At 42.2% G+C, this 20,938-nt stretch overlaps 1 protein-coding gene across 1 annotated transcript in view; it reads right to left on the reverse strand.

Annotated features, from left to right (window-relative positions):
• The window catches only part of LOC311245000 (PDZ domain-containing RING finger protein 4-like), a 282,914-nt gene extending 263,905 nt beyond the window's left edge, over positions 1-19,009 (reverse strand). Inside the window, exons 1-2 of the mRNA XM_084334745.1 lie at positions 18,876-19,009; positions 18,016-18,114 (exon numbers count right to left, since the gene is read on the reverse strand). Of these exons, the coding sequence (XP_084190871.1) occupies positions 18,016-18,114; positions 18,876-18,923 (147 nt within the window). The 5' untranslated portion in view covers positions 18,924-19,009. The remainder of the gene's footprint in view (positions 1-18,015; positions 18,115-18,875) is intronic.
• Positions 19,010-20,938: the final 1,929 nt, after the last annotated feature.

The following is a 20,938-nucleotide window of genomic DNA, read 5'->3' on the forward strand; positions in this document are numbered from 1 at the left end:
GAAAAAATTCAGATACATGTTTTCAAAGTAATTATTTTCAATGCTATAAATTCAATTCAGATACATGTTTTCAAAGTAATTATTTTCAATGCTATAAATTCGGTGTCTGATCAAATTCAAATACTTCTGTCACTCATTTGCTTCCATACTGTGGCTCTTGTTGTATTTTGTTATCTTGCTTTCCTTCTCTCTCTCTCTCTCTTCTCTCTCTCTATCTCATCCTCTTCTCTTATGTCGTTGAATTTGTGGTTCGTTCTTTTTATTTGCCTTTTTCACTTTTCGTGTAGGGCAGTGAGTGGAAGTCCCATCCCCTCCACGTCGGGGACCAGCACGCCTCGCCGGGGCCGGCGACAGCTCCCCCAGACCCCCGCCACGCTACGCCCCCACGTCACCTATTCCCCCGTGGTCCGTAAGGCTATGCCCACGCCTCCCGGGGTGCCCCAGGGGCGCCTCTCGGCCCGGCCCCCTGGCGCTTTTCTCCGGAGCCCCCCCCTGCCGGCCCCCCGCCACCCCACCATGGCTCACCTCGTCAGGGTCGCCACCCGCCACCTCGCTGGGGTGACGCGGGAGGAGGGGGGTCTCCATGGAGGGCGACGGTTGCTTCTACAACCAGGACTACGAGCCGCCCGCCTATGAGCAGAGCCCCGCATAACATTGGGGTCTTGTGCTTGGCACTCCGAGCATGGCACTAACACTGTCACGGTTAGGAGTTTGATTCCTGCTGGGGCCACCCGTTGTGAATGATGTATACAGTCATTCCAAAGCACTTTATGTCCTAGTAATAGAGCTGTGCTATAGAGATGCTGTCATTCATTCATAACCAAACCAAAAGACATTTATAAACAACGTCTTACTAAATGCAGGCTTTCATTTACAACTGAATGGCCATATCACTTGTTTTTGTATTAATTCTCCTAAAAAATTTTGCTAAGCTAGACTAACATGAAAGTTTAAGTGAAAGTACACACTTGAGTAAAAGTCAAAGTTTCTACTTTTAAATGTACTTAAGTAGTAAACAGTGAACTTTTTTTCTGACTGTCTATATTCTTCTGCTAGCAGGTGTTTAATCAAAGATCCCCTGTGGGAGAAGCTGTTGCAGGGGAACAATGGGTTCATTTCATTGGAGGCTTTATCGTTGGGTTCAGAGAGGAGGATGTGATATTTTGTTAATAAATGTTTAAATATCTATTCAAGTTGTCATTTTTAACTGGAAAAAGTAGCATGTATGAGGGTAATTGTTACTTTACTTGATATTTGAGCTTCACTGCAGAATGATGTATATTGTGTACATACACTGAGAATATATTTCAGTGAGGTAGGAGACAGCATGTAAACTTCTGAATTTTTCAATGAGGGACATGCCAATACTGAATTGGTAAAGGGAAGGGTCCTTAAATATGTGGCATTGTATTACTAATCAACCATTTCCTACTGTATTTCCGGTAATGTACGGTCATAGGCAGATAGTGGAGTAGCTCTGGCAGAATACTGGGTACACAGTAAATTCCGCTGACTCAAACTGAGTACATTTCACTCAAACTGTTGAGTAAAATTTCTTTACTCAGTTTGAGTCAAATCTACTCTGCGTAATTTACTGTGTAGTACCAGTATTGCATTGGCAGTGTCGGCTAGGCTTCGGGCAACCAAACCTGGCCCAGTGTGTGTGGGTCGCATCTGGGCTGCTTTAGGCAACCGGACGTTCACCGCTTCCGGCAACCCCGGACATGGCCCAGTGTACTCGGGCCGGAATCGGCCAGTCAGTCATTGCCGCCTACTGGGCCGATCCGGACGTTCACCGCTTCCGGCAACCCCGGACCTGGCCCAGTGTACTCGGGCCGGAATCGGCCAGTCAGTCATTGCCGCCTACTTGGCCGACTCTGGCAGCCGGACTTGGGCCGACTAATTTCTTCCGGCCTGCCGGATACAGGCCATTAATGGGCCGGAACTTTTTGGCCACCTGGGAAGGAAGAGTGGGGTAATGTCATGACATTTTCATTAATCTTACCTGCACCAAGGAACGCAGGGCGAAAGGCCGCAACACAGGTATCCACGTTGACGAAAGGCCTCTCGCTGTCGGGACAAAAATAAGCTGCTGCCAGAGCCTTGTCATGGTGCAGGCCCGACTACATCTTCTGTCAAAGATGATGTCGTAGTCAGAGTGCCAGAACCCCCTGCTATTCTCACGGCTAATGTCAATGGTCGTAGCACAAGCTAACAGCTAACTCAAGGCTAACTGATAGCATCAAACGAACGTTCCCAGCCGAGCGCAGCCGGCAGTTAACGTCGAAGCTAAACAGCTAACTGGCTAACAGTTAGCTCAACCAGGCTATCGCTAACCATTAGCTAACGCAGAAGCAAGCTATGCGGCTACATACAGCCAGGTGCTGACACCAGGCACACACCGTTAGCTACTAGTAGTACTACAATAGCTAGTCGGCCAGTTTAGCTCCAGAGAGTGAGAGAGAGAGAGAGAGAGAGAGAGCGATGTCCACGGCGGGAATAGAATAGAGTTAATAGAATAGGTTAAAAACTCACCAAACGTCCAAGAGGATGGAGACAACCGCGTGGAGTTGACGAAGTTCATCTGCCAAACGACCATCCTCTTCATCTTGGCTGCAGGTTAGCTAACGCTAGATAGCCTTTAGCTAAGCTAGCTACTAGCCGACATCATCATGGGCCATGGCTATATCCCGACTGCATCATGACAAGGCTCCGGCCATTTGTCCCGCCTTTCGTCAACGTTCCTTGGTGACTGACCGACTGATAATGACCGACCTTGGCTGGCATAACTAAGCATAATAGTCAAAAGCTGCACGCGCAAAATATTCAAACGCAGCTGACTCTTCTTCTTCTTCTTCGTTTAAGTTTCCGGCGGCGTACTATGATGTAAGTAACCACTCCCTTCGTTGAAACCAATAGTATGTCTGCTGCAGAGCACCAGAGCTCCAATAGTGACCCAGGTGCAGACCCAGGAACAAGTCAGACACATTCTACAAACGTGTCTAATGTGAAATATATAAGCATATAAGCAAAACTAGATTTTAGGTATGTGATGAAAAAGGGCCTCGCGGGAAGGGGGGCCTCGCAAAAAAATTTAAAAAAAAAAAAAAAAAAAAAAATTGCGAGGCCCCCCTTCCCGCGAGGCCCTGTGCGACCGCACTGCTCGCATCTCGCGGCCCTGATCTCACGTTAACTGGCTAACCTAGCTCACGTTAACTGGCTAACCTAAGTGTCGTCACTGATCGACCTCTCGCACACATGCACGCAATTAATAACATGTTGAGGACAGCCACACTGGTGACAATGTTTAGCTTTTAGTGCCAAAGGATAAGAGGCGGAGTCTCAAAAGAGAATGTTGAATATTTATTTTGCATCGAAAATCACAACATACACGCTGCTACTACTACTAGCTAACTGAACCGGAGCCGACTGGGTAGCAAGTGCAACAACGTATAGCGCCCGTGCGGTACCAATGTCCCAACACCAACAACAGTTCCGTGGGTGAACTCATTGAGCATAGTTGTCAATTAATTATACTAATCTATACAATCACCTGTTGTTGAATAAATACCATTACTTTCTAGTTATTACTAAAAAACAGTATATATAAAACAGTATCTGTAGCTGTAAAAAAAGAAAAAATAATTATAATTTAATACATTTATATAATATAAAAAAAGATTTGTTTTCTTTTTATGAATGCACTGGTATCGGATCAGTACTCGGTTACGGCCGATACCCAAAGGAACATATCTAACCCAATTAGATCAAATTTATGATTTGATGACAAGCTGGTGCTCTAGTCTAGTGCAACATCTAGTGTCTGAATGTTACCACCTTTAAAGTGTATTTTTTTCATTTGTAAAAAGGAGAAACATTACTCTAGGAAATCAAGTGAGACGTGAGGTGTCAATCAACATAGTTCATATGAGTTCAGTTCACGAGTTATAAACGTAATAATTTACATTCCGACCACCCACACGTCAAACTAACCAACATCTGATCGCCAGTATAAAAAGGGCCTTTTTTCAACAGTGCTCCTCCTTACGTGCGCAGCAGCCTTTAGTAGAACAGCTTCCTGCTTCACACCTCTTGCCTAAAATAACAGGGCTGGATGGGCAGTACACACACACACACACACACACACACACACACACACACACACTCTCTCATCAACACACACACAGTACCATTAATACACATACTATTATACAAACACACACAGTATAATACACATACACAGTTCAAGAGCAGCCAAGCCACAGCTCATATGGAAACACAGCCATGCTGTCAAGAAAATACCTTGTATCTCCAATGTTGGTGATAATTTCATGTTTTACTTGAATTGAAAGTCAACAGGGTTTTCTATGTTGTCAGTAAGTTCATGAAATTCCTTCAAAACCCCAGAGTAGAGTAAAAATACATCAATTCAATCTGAAAATGAGGTAGTTTATCTTAACGGGTAATTCTGGTATTTTTAAACCTGGACCCCATTTCTCCATCTTTTGGGGTCAAAGTGACTAATAGAGACAAACATTATTTGGAATTGGTTCAGTATTGAGCGAGATTGCTTCCCGCGAAAAGGGCTGCAAAGTAATCATTGGAGGCATTTGTGCATGTCAAAGTATGTTCACTAACGGTGTTTTTGCCACCGACTGTTCAGACTGTTCAGACTTATGTGTCTGAGGAGCCTTCCATTTCTTACCCAAAAACAGAAGTCTTTCTCAAACAGAAGTCTCACTCTGAAATCACACATGGCATATATGGTTACTGGAAGACTGGAAAACTTGAAGATGAAGAGTTTGTTGTGTTTGGAGTACAGAAAGCATAGTTATCTAAAAGATATAAAACGAGGGGTTGCGTTTGCGCATATCCATATTGTACCAACAGATTGCGATGCTACACTTCGCACAGTTTTCATAGACAAGCTGAAGCTGTGGCTAGTTGTGGTACAAATGGATGATCAGCCAATGGACATATGGATCTACCAGATGGCGATTGATAACTGGGAAATCCTTTTGGGGATCCAACCGGCCACAGGTAAGAGCTTTTTCACGTAAATTACATGATGATCAGGCCATGTTATCACAGCCAACCAGCCGATCAGCGAATAAGGCTACTGAGGCTAATGCCGTTATTCTATCTATCTAGGTCGTCCTCGGACGGGCCCTCCATCGGTGCTTCCAGTCATCCCTATCCTCCATGCATCTGGCTAGCTCGCCGGTGCTTTCTGTTCCCGCATCTCTCCGGAGTACGTCGGTTAATGTGGGACGTCCTCGTGATCGATGCCCGTGTGTTGGTTCCCACAGCACAAGTTTGCTGGTTGGCATCTCATGGTGTCTCTGGCAGTGACCTGCCAGCCTCATTCTCCTGACTGCCACTTTATCGCTCACCTTTAGCACCCCCCCATACAAGTTTGCATTAGTGACATGCTCATCCCTGTTGATGTTGAGCACCACACGCATCATTCTGGTGTAGCACCCATCCAAGGACTTCTGCAGGGTGGGCTTCAAGGTCCAGCATTCATTGCCATACAAAAGGACAGACTCAACTGTTGCATGAAAGAAGTTGAGCTTGATTTGACGGGGGAGATTGGATTTCCACACACTGGTCATGCCGTTCAGAGCCCTCCACGCAAGCGCCTTCCTCACTTTAAGGTCTTGACCCACGAGCCCAGGTACTTGAAATCACCGACTTCCTTTAGAGCAGAGCCTCCTGTTGTCCTTAGAGGTGGATGATCCGGGAGGCTGTTATACATTATGACCTTGGTTTTCTTGGCATTTAGCCTAAGGCCAACCTTGGCGCACTCCGTCTCCACTCTGCACAGGAGTTCCTGTGCCTGCTCCACCTGGTCAGAGAGAAGGCTGATGTCGTCCGCGTAGTCAAGGTCTGTTAGGACTATGGCGGGGTGTCGTCTCGATCTCCTTGGGGTTATTGTGAGACCAAGTTCCTGCTCCCGTCCATTGATGGCCTTCCTGAGCGCATTGTCGAGGACTATGACGAAAAGGAAGGGGGCAAGGGTGTCCCCTTGCATCACTCCAGCCAGGATGTCAAATTCTTCACTGTTGCCGTCTGGGGTTACCACCTTGGCCCTTGTACCCGTGTGCATGGTCCCTATCGCCCGGAGTAGATTGGGAGGGACTCCGTAGGCCTTGAGTATCCTCATCGTTATTGGTAATCAATAATCAGAAACGACGTCCCCCGCCCCCCCTCTTTCATGCATTCATGGTGCACCATGATACCGACAATATGCATCCGTACACTGCGCCTTGCAGACCATCAGGTCTAGTAAGCATTTTGACTGTAGGAGAACTCCTCGATACCAAAGCACTTGTTCCTAAATAAAAATGCTGTTCCAAGAGTGGAAGACAGCAGACAGAAATGGAGGTAAAGTTATTAGCTAAAGTTATTGTGTTGACCTGGGATGTTAAAACAGAGACAGGAAGAAGTTAACATGAACATAAAAGGTCCATCTCTGTCTGTAGGGATCCTTTACATAATGTTGTCAGACACATACTGTACATTATAACACTCTGAGCCTGTCAGTGGCAGAAACAAACACTTTTAGTGGACATACTTTGACGAGCACAAATACCACCACTGATTACATTGCAGCCCGTTTTCACGGCTGCCAGCTGAAGAGATCTCCCTCAGTATCCAAATTTCAAAAACCAATTCCTAATAAATGCTGTCCCCATTAGTCATTTAGACCCCAAACGATGGAACAATATGGTCCAGGTTTTAAAAATACCATAATTACCCTACCTGACAAGTTGTGAGATACAAGGCTTTCACCCAACAGCAGCAAAGATCTCTGAGGACCTGTTGGTCACCCCACCCTCTTAGCTCCAGTACTCTGGAATACACTAATCTTAATATCTGCCTTTGCTAATAAGAGGCCTGCATGCCTAGTGCTTTGGAATAACATTGTGGTTGCCAGGCCCACACCAAGAACAGCACTGCAAATTCCTTTAACTAATGAATCCACTGAGGTACACAGGAAGTTGCATTCAGATACGAGTCTGAGCAATTCTGAATAAATTAGACATTAAAGAAGTTATCAAATTACCAAAATCAAAACTGCTTAGCGTGTCAAAAGTATTATTAACAGTGCTGTAAAATCCAGAATCCATAAAGCAAATGAGTTATAAGAAACCCAAAATGATTAAATTAAATGAATATAGTCAAACTAAGTTTTATTTAGCTGATAATAAAGGTCTTAGTCCACTGGTAACAGTGTGCAGAATGGCAGTGTTTGGGAGTAATTAACTACATGGAGTTCAATTACATTACAGTAGTTGGGTGATAGTGTCACTACATTCAAATCTCAATCGCTTTTTCAGTAGTTAGACCTAACTACTTTGGGTAATTTGGTTTGGGGATGTTAAGGGGAGACCACCCCCCTAGATAGGGGGAAACAATAATAAAGGATGAAATAATTTGCAAACATCTTAATTGTTTAGAATAGTCAAAAAAAGAAAAATTATTTATTACAAATTTTTTGGTCGCATAATTGTATTACCAAAAAGGGGGCGTGGTCTATTCAAAATGCAAATTTGTGCAAAAATTTTGCAAAAATGGATGATAGATATTTTCTCATGGTTTTTCATGTTACTACATTAAAAAACAAACTTTTTGTTAGAGGATTTTTTGATATGCCACCCAAACAGGAATTTATGACCTTTTACGACTAGTCATAAAAAATTGATTTTTCCCATACATTTGTTTGCATGTATAAAATGTTCTAAAAATCTGGATGAGTGATATATCAAAAAATCCTCTAACAGAAAGTTGTGGTATTATGGATAGGAGGAAACATGGCCAGTTTGGTGTGTGGAGGTACTAGAGAAATTGAGATTTTTAGTTTTATGTGTAATACAAACTCATAAAATCTCATTTTGAGAAAAACGCCTTTAAAGTTTTGTATTGTCTGTAAATCAGGCTATGTATGACGTATCAACAAACCCTTTGGTACAAATAAGCAGGATATAGATATGAATAAAGCTGGAAAGTTTGGTGTGTGTAGATGCTAGGGAAATGGTACTGTACATGTCTACCCTTTGGGAAAACGCCTTCAAAGTTCTGTATTGTAAAATGTAAAAAATTTAAACCGCTATTTACAAACACAACACCCAATCAAACCATTAGTAATAGACAACCTAAACACATGCCTGATAAATGAACAACATAATAACATAATACTAATGATGTAGTAGTAGTAACAGTGTAGTAACAAACAACACAACCGATTACTGTACCCCCTAATAGGCAAAAAAAATATTTGAATAGATATTACTATGAAACTTTCCCAGTTTGTTATGTACATATAAAGTAAGAAAAAATATATAGCAAGTTTTCTGAATTTTATGTTTATATATGCAAATGAGGCACTTCCCCATTCAATATGTGCACATTATGGATGCAATCATGCAAAATTAAGCAAAATAAGAAACTAAATGTGTTTTCTTGACGTTTTCTTGTCACTAGTTTGAAAGAAGACATGTAAAGGGGCAACATTATACAAAAATCTCAAAATTGGCCCAAAATCAGGAAAATGGTATTTTAGGTGGGTGGTCTCCCCTTAATTACAAACTACATATTTCCCTAGGAATTTAGCATTTTCCTGTACCTCTGCTGCTCCATTTCCCCTCCTTAGAACACATCCTTGGGTCTCTCTGAGTGAGGTTTTGCCTGCATTTCCATAATGTAGTTGGGCTACTTTTTGCAAATTAGTTTTAGTTTGACAAACTACAATTTTTGGCTGGACTGGCGGTGGCCAGTGCTACATACTGTATGTGCAAACCTGGTGCACTAGATCGGAACATCGTAGTCATCTCAACTGTGGCTCGGCATCAGGCTACAGTATGTCACAGGTCACGTGAATCTTGTAGTGTGCTTTCTTGAGTGTGTGCCGAGTGGGAGGAGGTGGGGCTGTTGGGCAGCGGTGTGTGTGTGTGTGTGTGTCACTGTCAGAGGCATTCACCTCAAACACAAACCATTTCCAAACCTCACTCTGCTCTTGACATATTTAACAGTGACAAGACCTACAAACCATTTTCAAGGAGAGCAGAGTAGCAGTCAGCACTGTGATGGGAGGAGTGTGTGTGTGTGTGTGTGTGTGTGTGTGTGTGTGTGTGTGTGTGTGTGTGTGTGTGTGTGTGTGTGTGTGTGTGTGTGTGTGTGTGTGTGTGTGTGTGTGTGTGTGTGTGTGTGTGTGTGTGTGTGACGGTCGGGAGGCAGTGGTGGAAGAAGTACACAGTTCCTTTACCATTTTCATCCACTGTTACACTACGCGTGGAATAGATCTGACAATGCACAGTCTTTTATATCAGACCAACTAGGCTAGGCTATATGTTAGCTATAATGTCCAAATAGAGAAACTACCACCACCTAAATAATGCTTATTATACTTTGTTTTATCCATGTTGAGAGTGAATAACAGGTAGGCAGCGAGGTGCAATGTAGCGCTTGCTCAACATGAAAAAAGTCGGTGGACAGCGCCTGGTGCTGAAATAACAAACAAGCAGTGTGGTGTGAAATTAAAACACCAGTTCAGTAAGTCATTCAAACTTTATCTTTACTTACTGTGACGGCACCACACATGTGAACAGTAACAATTCAATTAAACTGAAGTCAAATCAGAGCCAAAAAAGCTGAATCCGCTTCAAGAAGATGTGCTACATTAGGTATATAAGGAATTACAATGAGACATTTATTAACTAAATAAAAAATACAATTTGGCTTTTAACCCTCTAAAGCCGGGCACAACACTAGACATGTTTTGTAAAACATTAAATATCTTTGGATTTGTTTGTGATAAAGATTTGCTTTATTGTATCGGAATGGATTGTCATCTAAAAATGTTGTGCATCTCTCCGAGAATGCGCGGATGTAAAGCATATGATAGAATCTTGAAATATTTAGATTGGTTGTTTTCTCTGGACTGCATCTAATCCACTGTATCTATCCATTTATCATATATCTATGTCTGTCACTATAGCCAATGGAAATGCTAGAAATGGTCACGTGGACTGGGAGAACCAATGGAAAATTCCTATTGTTTCTCAATAGTCCAGTGCGCTCCACAGAAAGTGCCGTCAGATAGACGCATTGGTTGCGTGTAATGTAAGATAGACTGATAAGAGAGGCGCTTGTCTCAGGTTTTATAATAAAATGGCAAAAAGACAAAGGTATAATGTTCAGTGCAAATGTGTACATGTCGTTTACAGTTTATTATGCCACCTATGCAGCTCGTTTATTTTGTCCATTCTCTGCCTCTCCCACAAATGTATGAGTTATAAGGTGGTCTGTCACAGAGTTAAAATGTTTTCACTATCAATATATTAAATTAGCCATTGTTTTTGTTTGAATGAATGAATGACCTTTATTTATATAGCACCCTTCACAGCACGAATGCACAGGGTGCTTTACACTACAGCTTAATATAAAAACACAATAAAAACAAAATCAGAAATAAATGACAACAACAACAAACAGCAGTTAAAAACAGTGAAACCAGATAGAAAAAGTAGAATAAAAGAATTTGGATAAAATCATGAGTCACTAATTAAAACAAAACAGTGAGGACAAGAAAAAAGTGCCTATGCATGACCAAAAGCCTGTCTGAACAAATGTGTTTTTAATTGTTTTTTTAAAAGAGTTCTCAGAGGGGGCAATTCGCAGGTCCAGTGGGAGAGCATTCCAGAGCCTTGGTGCTGTCACCTGGAAGGCTCGATCACCCCTTGTTTTAAGCCTGGACCTGGGGACCATTTGTAGCATTTTGGACCATTTGTAATTTATCTGTGGATGATTTGGTGAGACAGGTGAAAAGTGAGTTGCAGTAGTCAAGCCTAGAGGAAATAAAAGCATGCACGGACAGTTCTAGTTCAGAGTGAGATATGATGGTGCGTAGTTTTGCAATGTTTCTGAGGTGAAAGAAGCAGGTGCGTGTGAGTGTTTTGACATGTTTGTCTAGGTTCATGGCCTGGTCGAAGACAACACCCAGGTTTCTCAGGTGGGGACGTATGTTGTCTTTAAGGGACCCCAAGTGAGTGGCCACTCTAGCTGCAGTCTTTTCAGCTGCTACGATCAGCACCTCAGTTTTTTTTGCGTTTAACTGGAGGAAGTTACTCCCCATCCAGCTCTCAATGCCGAGCAGGCACTCCTGGAGAAGGCTGAGTTTCTCCAAGTTGTCGGGTTTAAAAGAGCAGAGTAGTTGTATGTCGTCTGCGTAGCAGTGGTATTTAATGCCGGTGAATTTATTGATGAGGAGGCCTAGGGGAAGCATGTAGATGTTTCTAGCCCCCCATACAATCGCTTGGAAAAGATTTGGCCCTCGGCCAAACTTAATTGACTACCCCTAGTGTGACATCATCAACTACGACAACTAGGAAGCTCAAAACTCAAACCTAATTTTGTCCAGTAAGACTTGAAAAGAGATATTTTATATATATTATCTACTGGCCTAGATCTTTATGCAGCACCTTGGCTTTGTTCTGAATGCACTTTGTTGTAGTTATCCTACAGAGAAAAGAAAATGTACTTGACTTTAATGCACATGTTGTTGTATGAAAAGAGAAAATGTTCAAATTATACAATCTTTCAGCAGTCAGTCTGGAATTAATGTATGCATTCAAAAGTGCTGAATAAATGTTCTATGGACCCATAATAGTGATTATAATTTAAATATTATTTAAGTTAAGTTTTGCCATAATCATGTCTTTTGCCATAATCAGGTAGCTGAACAACATTGGTAAAACATAAATGCATTATATATATTAATCATATTCGGCCTTTCGGCATTCGGTTTTTGGCCGACTGTTTCCTATTTTCGGTATTCGGTTTCGGCCAAGAATTTCCCCATTCTGTGAATCCCAATTTTTTTTTTATTGTGAAGTCGTTTGTTTGGTAAACTACAGTTCTAGAGTAGTTTCCCCCAACACTGCAGGGTGGTACCTTCAACCGGCAGCTGGCTAGAGCAAACTGTTGCCATGTTCTCTTTGGACAATTGACATCGCCAACTGAGCAGAACCGGTACAGAGAACTCCTCCAGGGGAGTAGAACACACAGAACATGGCAACCCTACACATTTAGACCCTCGTTCAGTTGTTGACAAGGGTTTCTCAATCTACTCAACAACAGTGAACTCCGCCATCTTAACAGTAACAAGTCCTCAACATTTTGGGAAATACACATATTTGCATCTTCCCCAAAGTCAGACAAGAAGATTGATGTCTAATCTCTAGTTTAATCTCTAGTTTAATCTCTGTTTGTCCAGTAGCCCCAGAGAGGTCCAGGCGCATAGCCTAGCTTAGCACAAGGTTGGGAAGCAGTAGGGAGCAGCTAGCTTATCTCCATCGAAATAAATACAACTTCCAACACCAAAATTGACACACAGATATGACATTATCAATCTTCTCTGACTCTGGGGATAAGAGTATTTCCCAAAATTATGGAGTGTTCATCTACTGTGAGGAAGATAGGCAGGAAGCCATGGTTTTATAAAGCACAAATTAATAGGTTGTACGCATGAACCTGCCACAAATACACAGAGGTGAAATAATTTCAATATTTCCCAGGTAGCCAAATTAGATTTTTTTTTCAGGGTTTTTTCAGTCCAACACCCAAGCCCACTGAGCAGAAATCTGTTCTATTGTTTATCAGTAATCATCCTCTGGTTGTGGACCCGCCTCTGCGCATTTTTTTTTTTATAATCTAATCAGCCAACATGAAAGCTGGCCTCATAAATCTCAGTTCTTCTCTTGTCACAGAGCAATCTATTCTTGTCATCTTTTGTTATGGGTCCAAGCAAAATAGCCTCTTTGCTTTGTTCTGACAAAATTGGATTTTGATGACACAAACACTCCAGTCTCACCAACAACTCTCCTCTCCTCTCCTCTCCTCTCCTCTCCTCTCCTCTCCTCTCCTCTCCTCTCCTCTCCTCTCCTCTCCTCTCCTCTCCTCTCCTCTCCTCTCCTCTCCTCTCCTCTCCTCTCCAGACAGCTGCTGTGCTCCCACTCTCGCACAGCTGAAAGGATGTTTCAGTGTTTCCGTCAGTGGCTCTTGTCTAGAATAGCATTAGCATGACGAGCAGTCTGGGGCCCTTCCATAATGAAGAAGCCTAAGAGTTTCACTCTCTATATTACTAAAGAAACTACAATATTTAGTACATTAACTTTTTTTTTTTTTACGCTTTTATCCAAAGCACCTTACAGTCGTGTACAACAAAGCCAGCAGGAAATGGATACACTCCCAGGAGTCAAAAGTAAGTGGTATTTTTCATCTGACAGCACTCAAGTGCTTCACTTGGAGTGCAAAGGAAGCATAGACAATATAATAATGTTCTTTTTACATGTGATACAGTTTGAAAGGGTTAATCTATTATTCTAGGATGAATATGGTCTCCAGACGTTTGGGATGCTCTTGGTGTGTGGCGTGATACTGTTTGAATTGGCAGCGTGCGCCTGTCGGGATTTCACTGTGTAATCATCTGTTCAGTCAAACACAAGGCTCTCACCAAATGATAAAGACGTAGCGGTGACTAAGAACGATGCTATGTGAAAAAGCCTCATCTTGCTTCAATTATCCACCGTCAGCGTAGCAGAACTGACTGATTCACGCTTCTGCAATGACTTTATTCAACGTGTTAAGTCCAGCTCGGGAAGGTTATCAGCTGTGCTTAGATCAGCACCTGTCAAGGTGTGCGGGAAAAGAACCCAAGGCGCTGTGATTTACAACCGAGCACAACAATCTCTCTCTCTCCTCTTTCACCACACACACACACATATTATACACACAAACAAGACAATGTAGAAATTAGGGCTGGGCGATATGGAAAAAAATCATATCGCGATAACGATATGATAATTTTATTTTATTTCTCGATATCGATAATTATCGAATTGTTATAAGTATAAAAAAAATAAAAAAACATTTTTTTTTTTTTTTAACAACAGATGTATGTTTATTTTGCAGCAATTCTTTGTCATTGCCGCCATCTTTAGTGTTACATCCCCTCACACTCCAGTTCTCAGGCTGCAGCTGGTTTAAAAGCTAAAGTAAGTTTGTTTGCTTCTCTGCTGGCTGTGGCTCCAGAGGAGTTGAACAGTTCTGGCTCTGCTAGTTTATTTTCGATCTTTTGGCGCTTTTTTGGTGGACAAACCACCGCACATGTGCACTGTGACTCGTGACTGGAGTCTAGTTCTGCTAGCACACATAGCCTACTGTGTACAGACGGTTTCAAAATGTATTTTAAATTAGAAAGCAAACAAAATAAATGGACAAGAGAAAAAGAAATCTGAATTTGGTCAGTATTGTCATTTGGACAAGCAAAGCCATTACTTTAAGTTGCAGGCAAGAAAGACAAGTCTGTCCACTGTCTCTGGTTTTAAAACTGCCCTGTTGCAGGTAAAAAAAAAAAAAAAAAAAAAAAAAACGATTTTTCGATTTTTTTTTATTTAGATATTCGATATCGATTATTAAAATATATCGCGATATTTATCGTTATCGTTATATCGCCCAGCCCTAGTAGAAATCATGGCTGGCTACCCTCTAGAGCAGCCTAAGGGATCACTCAGAGTAAAGAGGCTTGGATTAAACCTGTTTACTTAAAATAAGGGCTCTCAGACCTCTTCCAACACTGGAGTCAACCCCTCCATTGTCTCCGTCTCGTCTCAAACAAAAAGTTACACAAGCACCCGTTGGCAGGCAGACGTTCGGAATCGAGAGCTTTAGGGTTTGCCATCGGGAAAGGTGGAGCAACTTCACAGTCGATTTCACAGCGCCAACCAGCGGAACCGTTGGGCTTGTTCTTCCCACAACACACAAAAGGGAACTCCGTTATGAAATATGACATAATTGCCTATGGGGTTTTTGGTCGTCAGCCAACCAACCCCCTCGATCAGCCGCCCAATCCCACACACATTGTGTTTCTCAGACAGAAGAATTACCCCGGCTTCCAGAAGTGGATTTCCACCGAAACACTGAGCTTTGTTTGATGAACTGCAACACAACTCTCAAGTATTGGCAAATCCACTCAGGAAGCAAGAGAGAGAGAGAGAACAAAATCGAAAGAAGGAAAACTATTAAAGACGCATTTAGAGCGAGTTTATTTTTGTAGCGCAGAGACCAGCGGTCTGAAAATAGATATTGTGTCACTGCCCAGCACAGGCAGGAGGAAACACTTCTCTGCATTAATCAAAAGTGAGCCTATCGCACTCACAGCATGCTGTAGGCAATTACACATACTTTATGTTACCATTAGCACAATTAAACCCATCCACTTTCACCCACAGCCCAAACTAATTCTAAGTCCCTGGCCAGAGAGCTAACAACCCACTTTTACACAGTGAGCTCACTGACGGGAAAGCTATTATTGGACTTAAGTCAGTGTGAGACCATGAAGGATGCTTCATTAAGGATTTCCCATTGAAAACAGTGGCTCAATAGTATTGTGCAGTAGATACTAGTGGCATTAATCAAGTCCATTAATGAGACATTACCATGCATAGAGTCATAAGGACCTCCGATGAAATTTGCATATAGGTTTGAGCGAGGGCCTCACTAACGGAGCCGTGATGGAAAGAAACAGGCAATGATTGACCTTTAGTAGTCGGGAAAAACAGTCGCCGAACAAGTTGAGCTTTTGCTTCACATTCTCTACACCTCCGCTCTACCTGCGTGTCTCCATTTAGGATTAATGATAGAGGGTGAAATGTGATAACAACGCGCGTTGACCCCCAGTTTCCCTTGAGGAAGAAAACACCCTGAAAAAAACACTGAATGTAGCCGTTGAGAACATGGCCAATGCATGACACTAGATCTCCTGAGACCCAGGGACGGGGTCAAAGATACATTAGATCCCCCGAGACCCAGGGACGGGGTCAATGACCAGTTTTAACCTCAGCACCAGACAAAACGGGATGAAAACTCTGACGTGCACAGTCACTCCTCCACCCTCTTTTGTCTTAGTGTTGAGATGAGTCAAGAGGTCCTGCGTAATGCTATGTGAGCGTGGGACTGTGATACTTCCTGACTGTGATCGATTTACTACATTAGGTTCAAGGTTCAAATGTATTGTTATATTATTAAAACGAAACACACAAGTGTTTAAAGAAACAATGAAAAGCGTATACATGTTACACATTATACATAGTAGCAGTAAATGTTAGTCTGTATCTGTACTGTGTATCATGTGTCTTGTTCAGTGATGCCAGTAACTAGTTACTAAGTAACTAGTTACTCTAATCTGATAACTTTTTTCAGTAAATAGTAATCTAACTTGTTACTTTTTACAAGCCAGTAATCTGATTACAGTTACTTTTCCAAGTGGCTGTGCGTTACTATTTAGTTACTATCTCATAATGCTGATGATAAGAGAGCCAGAGGTTCAGTCAGCTAGACCGGAGATGGGACGTGCGCTCACGCACGCACGCACACAGCCACACACACATGAGAATAACAAACTATAATACCATGTTTTATATTACACAATGGTTTTACAATTTTATTTTTAATTACAATTATATTATATACATTTTCTATTTCTATTTAATTTCCTTTGGGAACCACTGTCCTAGAGTGCCTGAGCAGTGGACAGCTGTGACCTTATATGGCCTGATGGCTGATGACGTCTCATGATGACCTGTCTGAGCAGCCAATCATGATTTATGACAGTATGCACTTTCAATAAAGAATTATTAAAAAAAAAAAAAAACTGTTGTCATTCTTGTGGCAGCAGAAGGGACGACGACGATGAATTCGTAACCTAGTTACTTTCAAAGTTACTAAGTTACTTTGATACTTAAGTAATCAGTAAAGTAACTAGATAACTTTTTAAAGGAGTAATCAGTAATCAGATTATTTTTACAAGTAATCTGTGGCATCACTGGTCTTGTTACCCCAAAGCACTGCAAGTTCCTGATAAGTCTCTGCACCACTGGCACGAAGACACATTTGTATAATAAACTCTTCCAAGAGTCTCTGACTCAGATTATATTGCGGTCAAATTTATTTATTTATAAATTTGTTCTAATATTGAATATCCATCTTGATACAACCTAAGTGCAGTGTTTTGCTTGGTATGATCTGATGACGACAATAACAATCATCATCAGCCCATGGCTTTGTTTACATTATCGTCCATCAGTCATGATTTCAACAATCTCATAGGATGATGAAAGAAAAATGCAATACACACACAATGATTTATATATATATATATATATATATATATATATATATATATATATATATATATATATACACACACACACACACACACACCACTCCAAATAACAAATGACAGGGTGTGAGGTGAGATTAGCTCCATAATATTCTCTTGAGCCAGAGATTGCTACCACTCAATACTGTACACAGTGCATGGAATCCCAAAGTCAACATTTGCTCAAAGGGTTGTCTGGTAGCCTAGACAGTAGGGGTGAGCTGGGGCACTGGGAGCAGACTATACAGGGTGGGTGTGACCACTACTAAATCCCTGTGCATGATCCCAATATCAACTATACGTGTCAACTATAGTCAGTTAGTTTAGTCAGTTAATCTGCTAATCATTTAGAATCTTAGTTAACTTAGTCGATTGTTTCATGATTTGTAAAATGATAAGTACTTCTCTGGCATTGCAGTGATAAAGCACTAGATATTAAGAGGTACTGCACAATTGCCTTCATTAGCAGGACAATAGGACAATAAATGTGGGAAACACAAGATTTGGCAATTCATTTGACATTCCATTAATCATCAATAATGATCTCTGACTATTCATCAACTAAGAATGTCTGCATGTAGTCAAGGAGGCCCCTAATATCAACAACATATTATAATATGTTGTTGATATTAGGGGCCTCCTTGACAACAGAAATATTGTCCAGAAAAGTACACGGTACTCCGGGCGGCCGGGCCATAAACGCTTGAGAGGGATGTACAAAACTAGTCTTTTGTAAAGTGCTGGGCTACATAATGAGAGGTGATCAGTTGACTATAGGGCTGTAATGTTCTTACCTGGGTTGCTTCGACTTGTTCTTGTGAGTCTCCTGCACCTGTAGCTTCCCCTGACCCCTCGGACAATAACTTGCCTCCAGGCGCCTTCCTCAAGTCACTCTGAATCATACCGAATAAAACAAACAAATGTGTATTTATTTGTAAGACAGCTACTGTACATCTGCTATATTCCATTTGGTTTGTCTTAGTCTACATTTCTCAAACGTCATTATAGAAGGTTTCACTGGAATTATGTTGCTAGGAAACAGTTTGGACCGATTAAGTGTAGCTGTATGTATATTTCTCTCACATCTCTCTCCCCACCGTATGTATATTTCTCTCCCACCCACCCACCCCCTCCTAATGTACAGTCCCCTCCCCATCATATGTATATACTCTGTCAGGATCTATGGGTAACAGTAGGCTACTGTATATTTGAATATCGTATATATGTCACAAATGTAACAGTACTAAATACCTGTATGTCATGTATGTCCCTATGCCATAAATGTCATGTATGTTGTGTATGTCATAAATGTCACTATGAATTGAAAATAGGGGACCCTGATGTAAACAAGACAAACGTCTTTCTCTGGTCTGCATCCCTTAACAATTGTGTGTATTGAGCTGTACTGTGTTGTACCCATTCTGCAATCTGTTAAATAAAGTTTTTCATTCATTCATTCATTCATTCATTCATTCATTCATTCATTCATTCATTCATTCATTCATGCATTCATTCATGTTATTGCATTAGCAAACATTGCAACAGGAAATTACTCGTCGGTCTATTTAGAATGTTTATGTTGTTGTCACGTTGAAACCGATGTATACTATTTTCTGTTGTTAGAACATGGGAGGAGTGCGTCGATCGGTCTCACCTTGTAGTATCCAACAACTTGATCTGCAATGCTGTTGATGTTCAACATATACTGGTGCAGTTTCTGTTGGTACTTCAGACCAGCGAGCTGTGCCCGGCTCTGCAGAGTTGACACCTGGGCTAACAGAGCCTGCTCCCTCCGTCCCCACCTGAGCCGCGCCAGCCGGGCTTCGTGCTCCGAAGTTGCGCTTCTCTCCTCGAGCGCATCGGTCAACATACGGAGCGCGTCCAAACAACAGTGATCTCCTTTCGCGATGACTTCCCGGGGCAGCAGAAGCCCGCATCCTTTCTGACAAATGACCACCTCTCGCTGGTCGATGATGTCCTGTTTGGTTTGCGAATCCATCTCGACTCGGTTCAAAGCTTGACAGACGGTGGTGTGTGTCCTTGGATTTTACGCACAGTGATTCGGGCAGTCGGCGGACATACTTGTGACGAGTTCTGCTGGCACAGTCTGAGTTGGTATACCACACTACAAACAATCACTTTAGTTTTGAATTGATACAAGTTATTTGAAGTCCGAACGGGTGTAAATAGACAAGTGAGATAGACAAACTTTACACGGTCTGCACAGCGCAGTTCGCCCAGTGTCCTGCTGAAGACTCCTCACACCCACCAGATGTTTGAGCAGGGAGCGCTGGCCAGCAAACCTTCACTCACACAGGCGGTTCACTCCAGGCAACTCATCCTAATTAGGCACAGGTGCTTTCGTTTGGCCCACATCAGCTCTTTCTATATCCTTATCCACACAAGGGAAATATTACTTTAATATACCACCGGATATTAACTAAGCGATATTCATTGTCTTGCTAAACATAATTCATGCCCTCGTGTCTTACGGATAACAACCAGGAGAGGTCGCCCATTCTCTCGGTTGATTCAATTACTCAGCGGTGACGGTGCATTCACCCCGTCTAGACCTTTTAATCACACACACCGTTTTAGTCATCAATCACATTACCGTTAAAAGTGAACATGTTTTTGTTATCCTTTTTTTCTGGTAGCCTAATAGACTTCAAATTTGTTTCTCTATATTACGCTATAGGCCTACACCACGTCTGCAGTGGTGACAAATAAGCACAAGTGGTCTTGAGGGAACCCCTACTTGGATAAGCCCTGTAATACAATAGCTGCATGGGGACCTTCAGTTAGAAAGACAGCCTCCTCTGCTGCTGTTACAGCCTGACATATTGCAGGCGTCTCTGAGAGAGCATCACGTTACAGGGCTCTCAGCTATAGGAAGTCTCTGTCTGGTCTGGAGCACACCAGGTTACATCACTTTGTTTTGTGTTGTCTGAGCTGTCAAAGAGCCGGACAGGTGTAGACTTACAAAGACAATAGCATTCTGCACTGGGAAGGCCCACCTGTCTGCAAAGACGCATTGCCAAGAAGTCCATAAGTAAGGCATCCCTAAGAAAAAACGTGTCCCTTCAGTATTACTTTGCCCAGTGTCACATTAATGTTGTGCGTTTGACACAGCAAGTATTGTATTGCTGACAGATTGATTTATTGTGATCTGATTCACAGCTCAACTGACTAAATCACCAAACTGCACAGCAGAGTGAATGACATCTGAGTTCATGTGTTGTCCAACTTTGTCCCACACAGCTACTCCCTTTTGTGCTCTTCCTCTACGGAACTGGATAGAACACTTCCTCCAGATAGAACACTGGGTAGAACACTTTCTCCAGATAGAACACTGGGTAGAACACTTCCTCCAGATAGAACACTTCCTGTTAGAATGGGCACGTTTAGATGGCATGACGGTGGAGGAGGTGTGTAGAACCCAAATGCAGAACTAGACACGAGGAGAGGCAGTGGAGGGTGAGAGAGACGAGGCACGAGTCGATGTTGCAATTGACAAGCTTTACTTGAGCAATGGTAAACGAGGAGCGTTACAAGGGAAAAACAAAACCGAACTTCAAAAACACGGAAAACCAAAACTCAGCCAAGCTGGAAAATGTGGACGAGCAATACATGAACAGACTCACAGGGAAATAAAGGAAGCTTCACGGGAGGTACACAAGTAGGCAGCACACGGGGAAACAGGAGTAATGACCCAGC

Source organism: Notolepis coatsorum, assembly GCF_963971535.1.
Source record: "Notolepis coatsorum genome assembly, chromosome: 18".
Lineage (NCBI taxonomy): Eukaryota > Metazoa > Chordata > Actinopteri > Aulopiformes > Paralepididae > Notolepis > Notolepis coatsorum.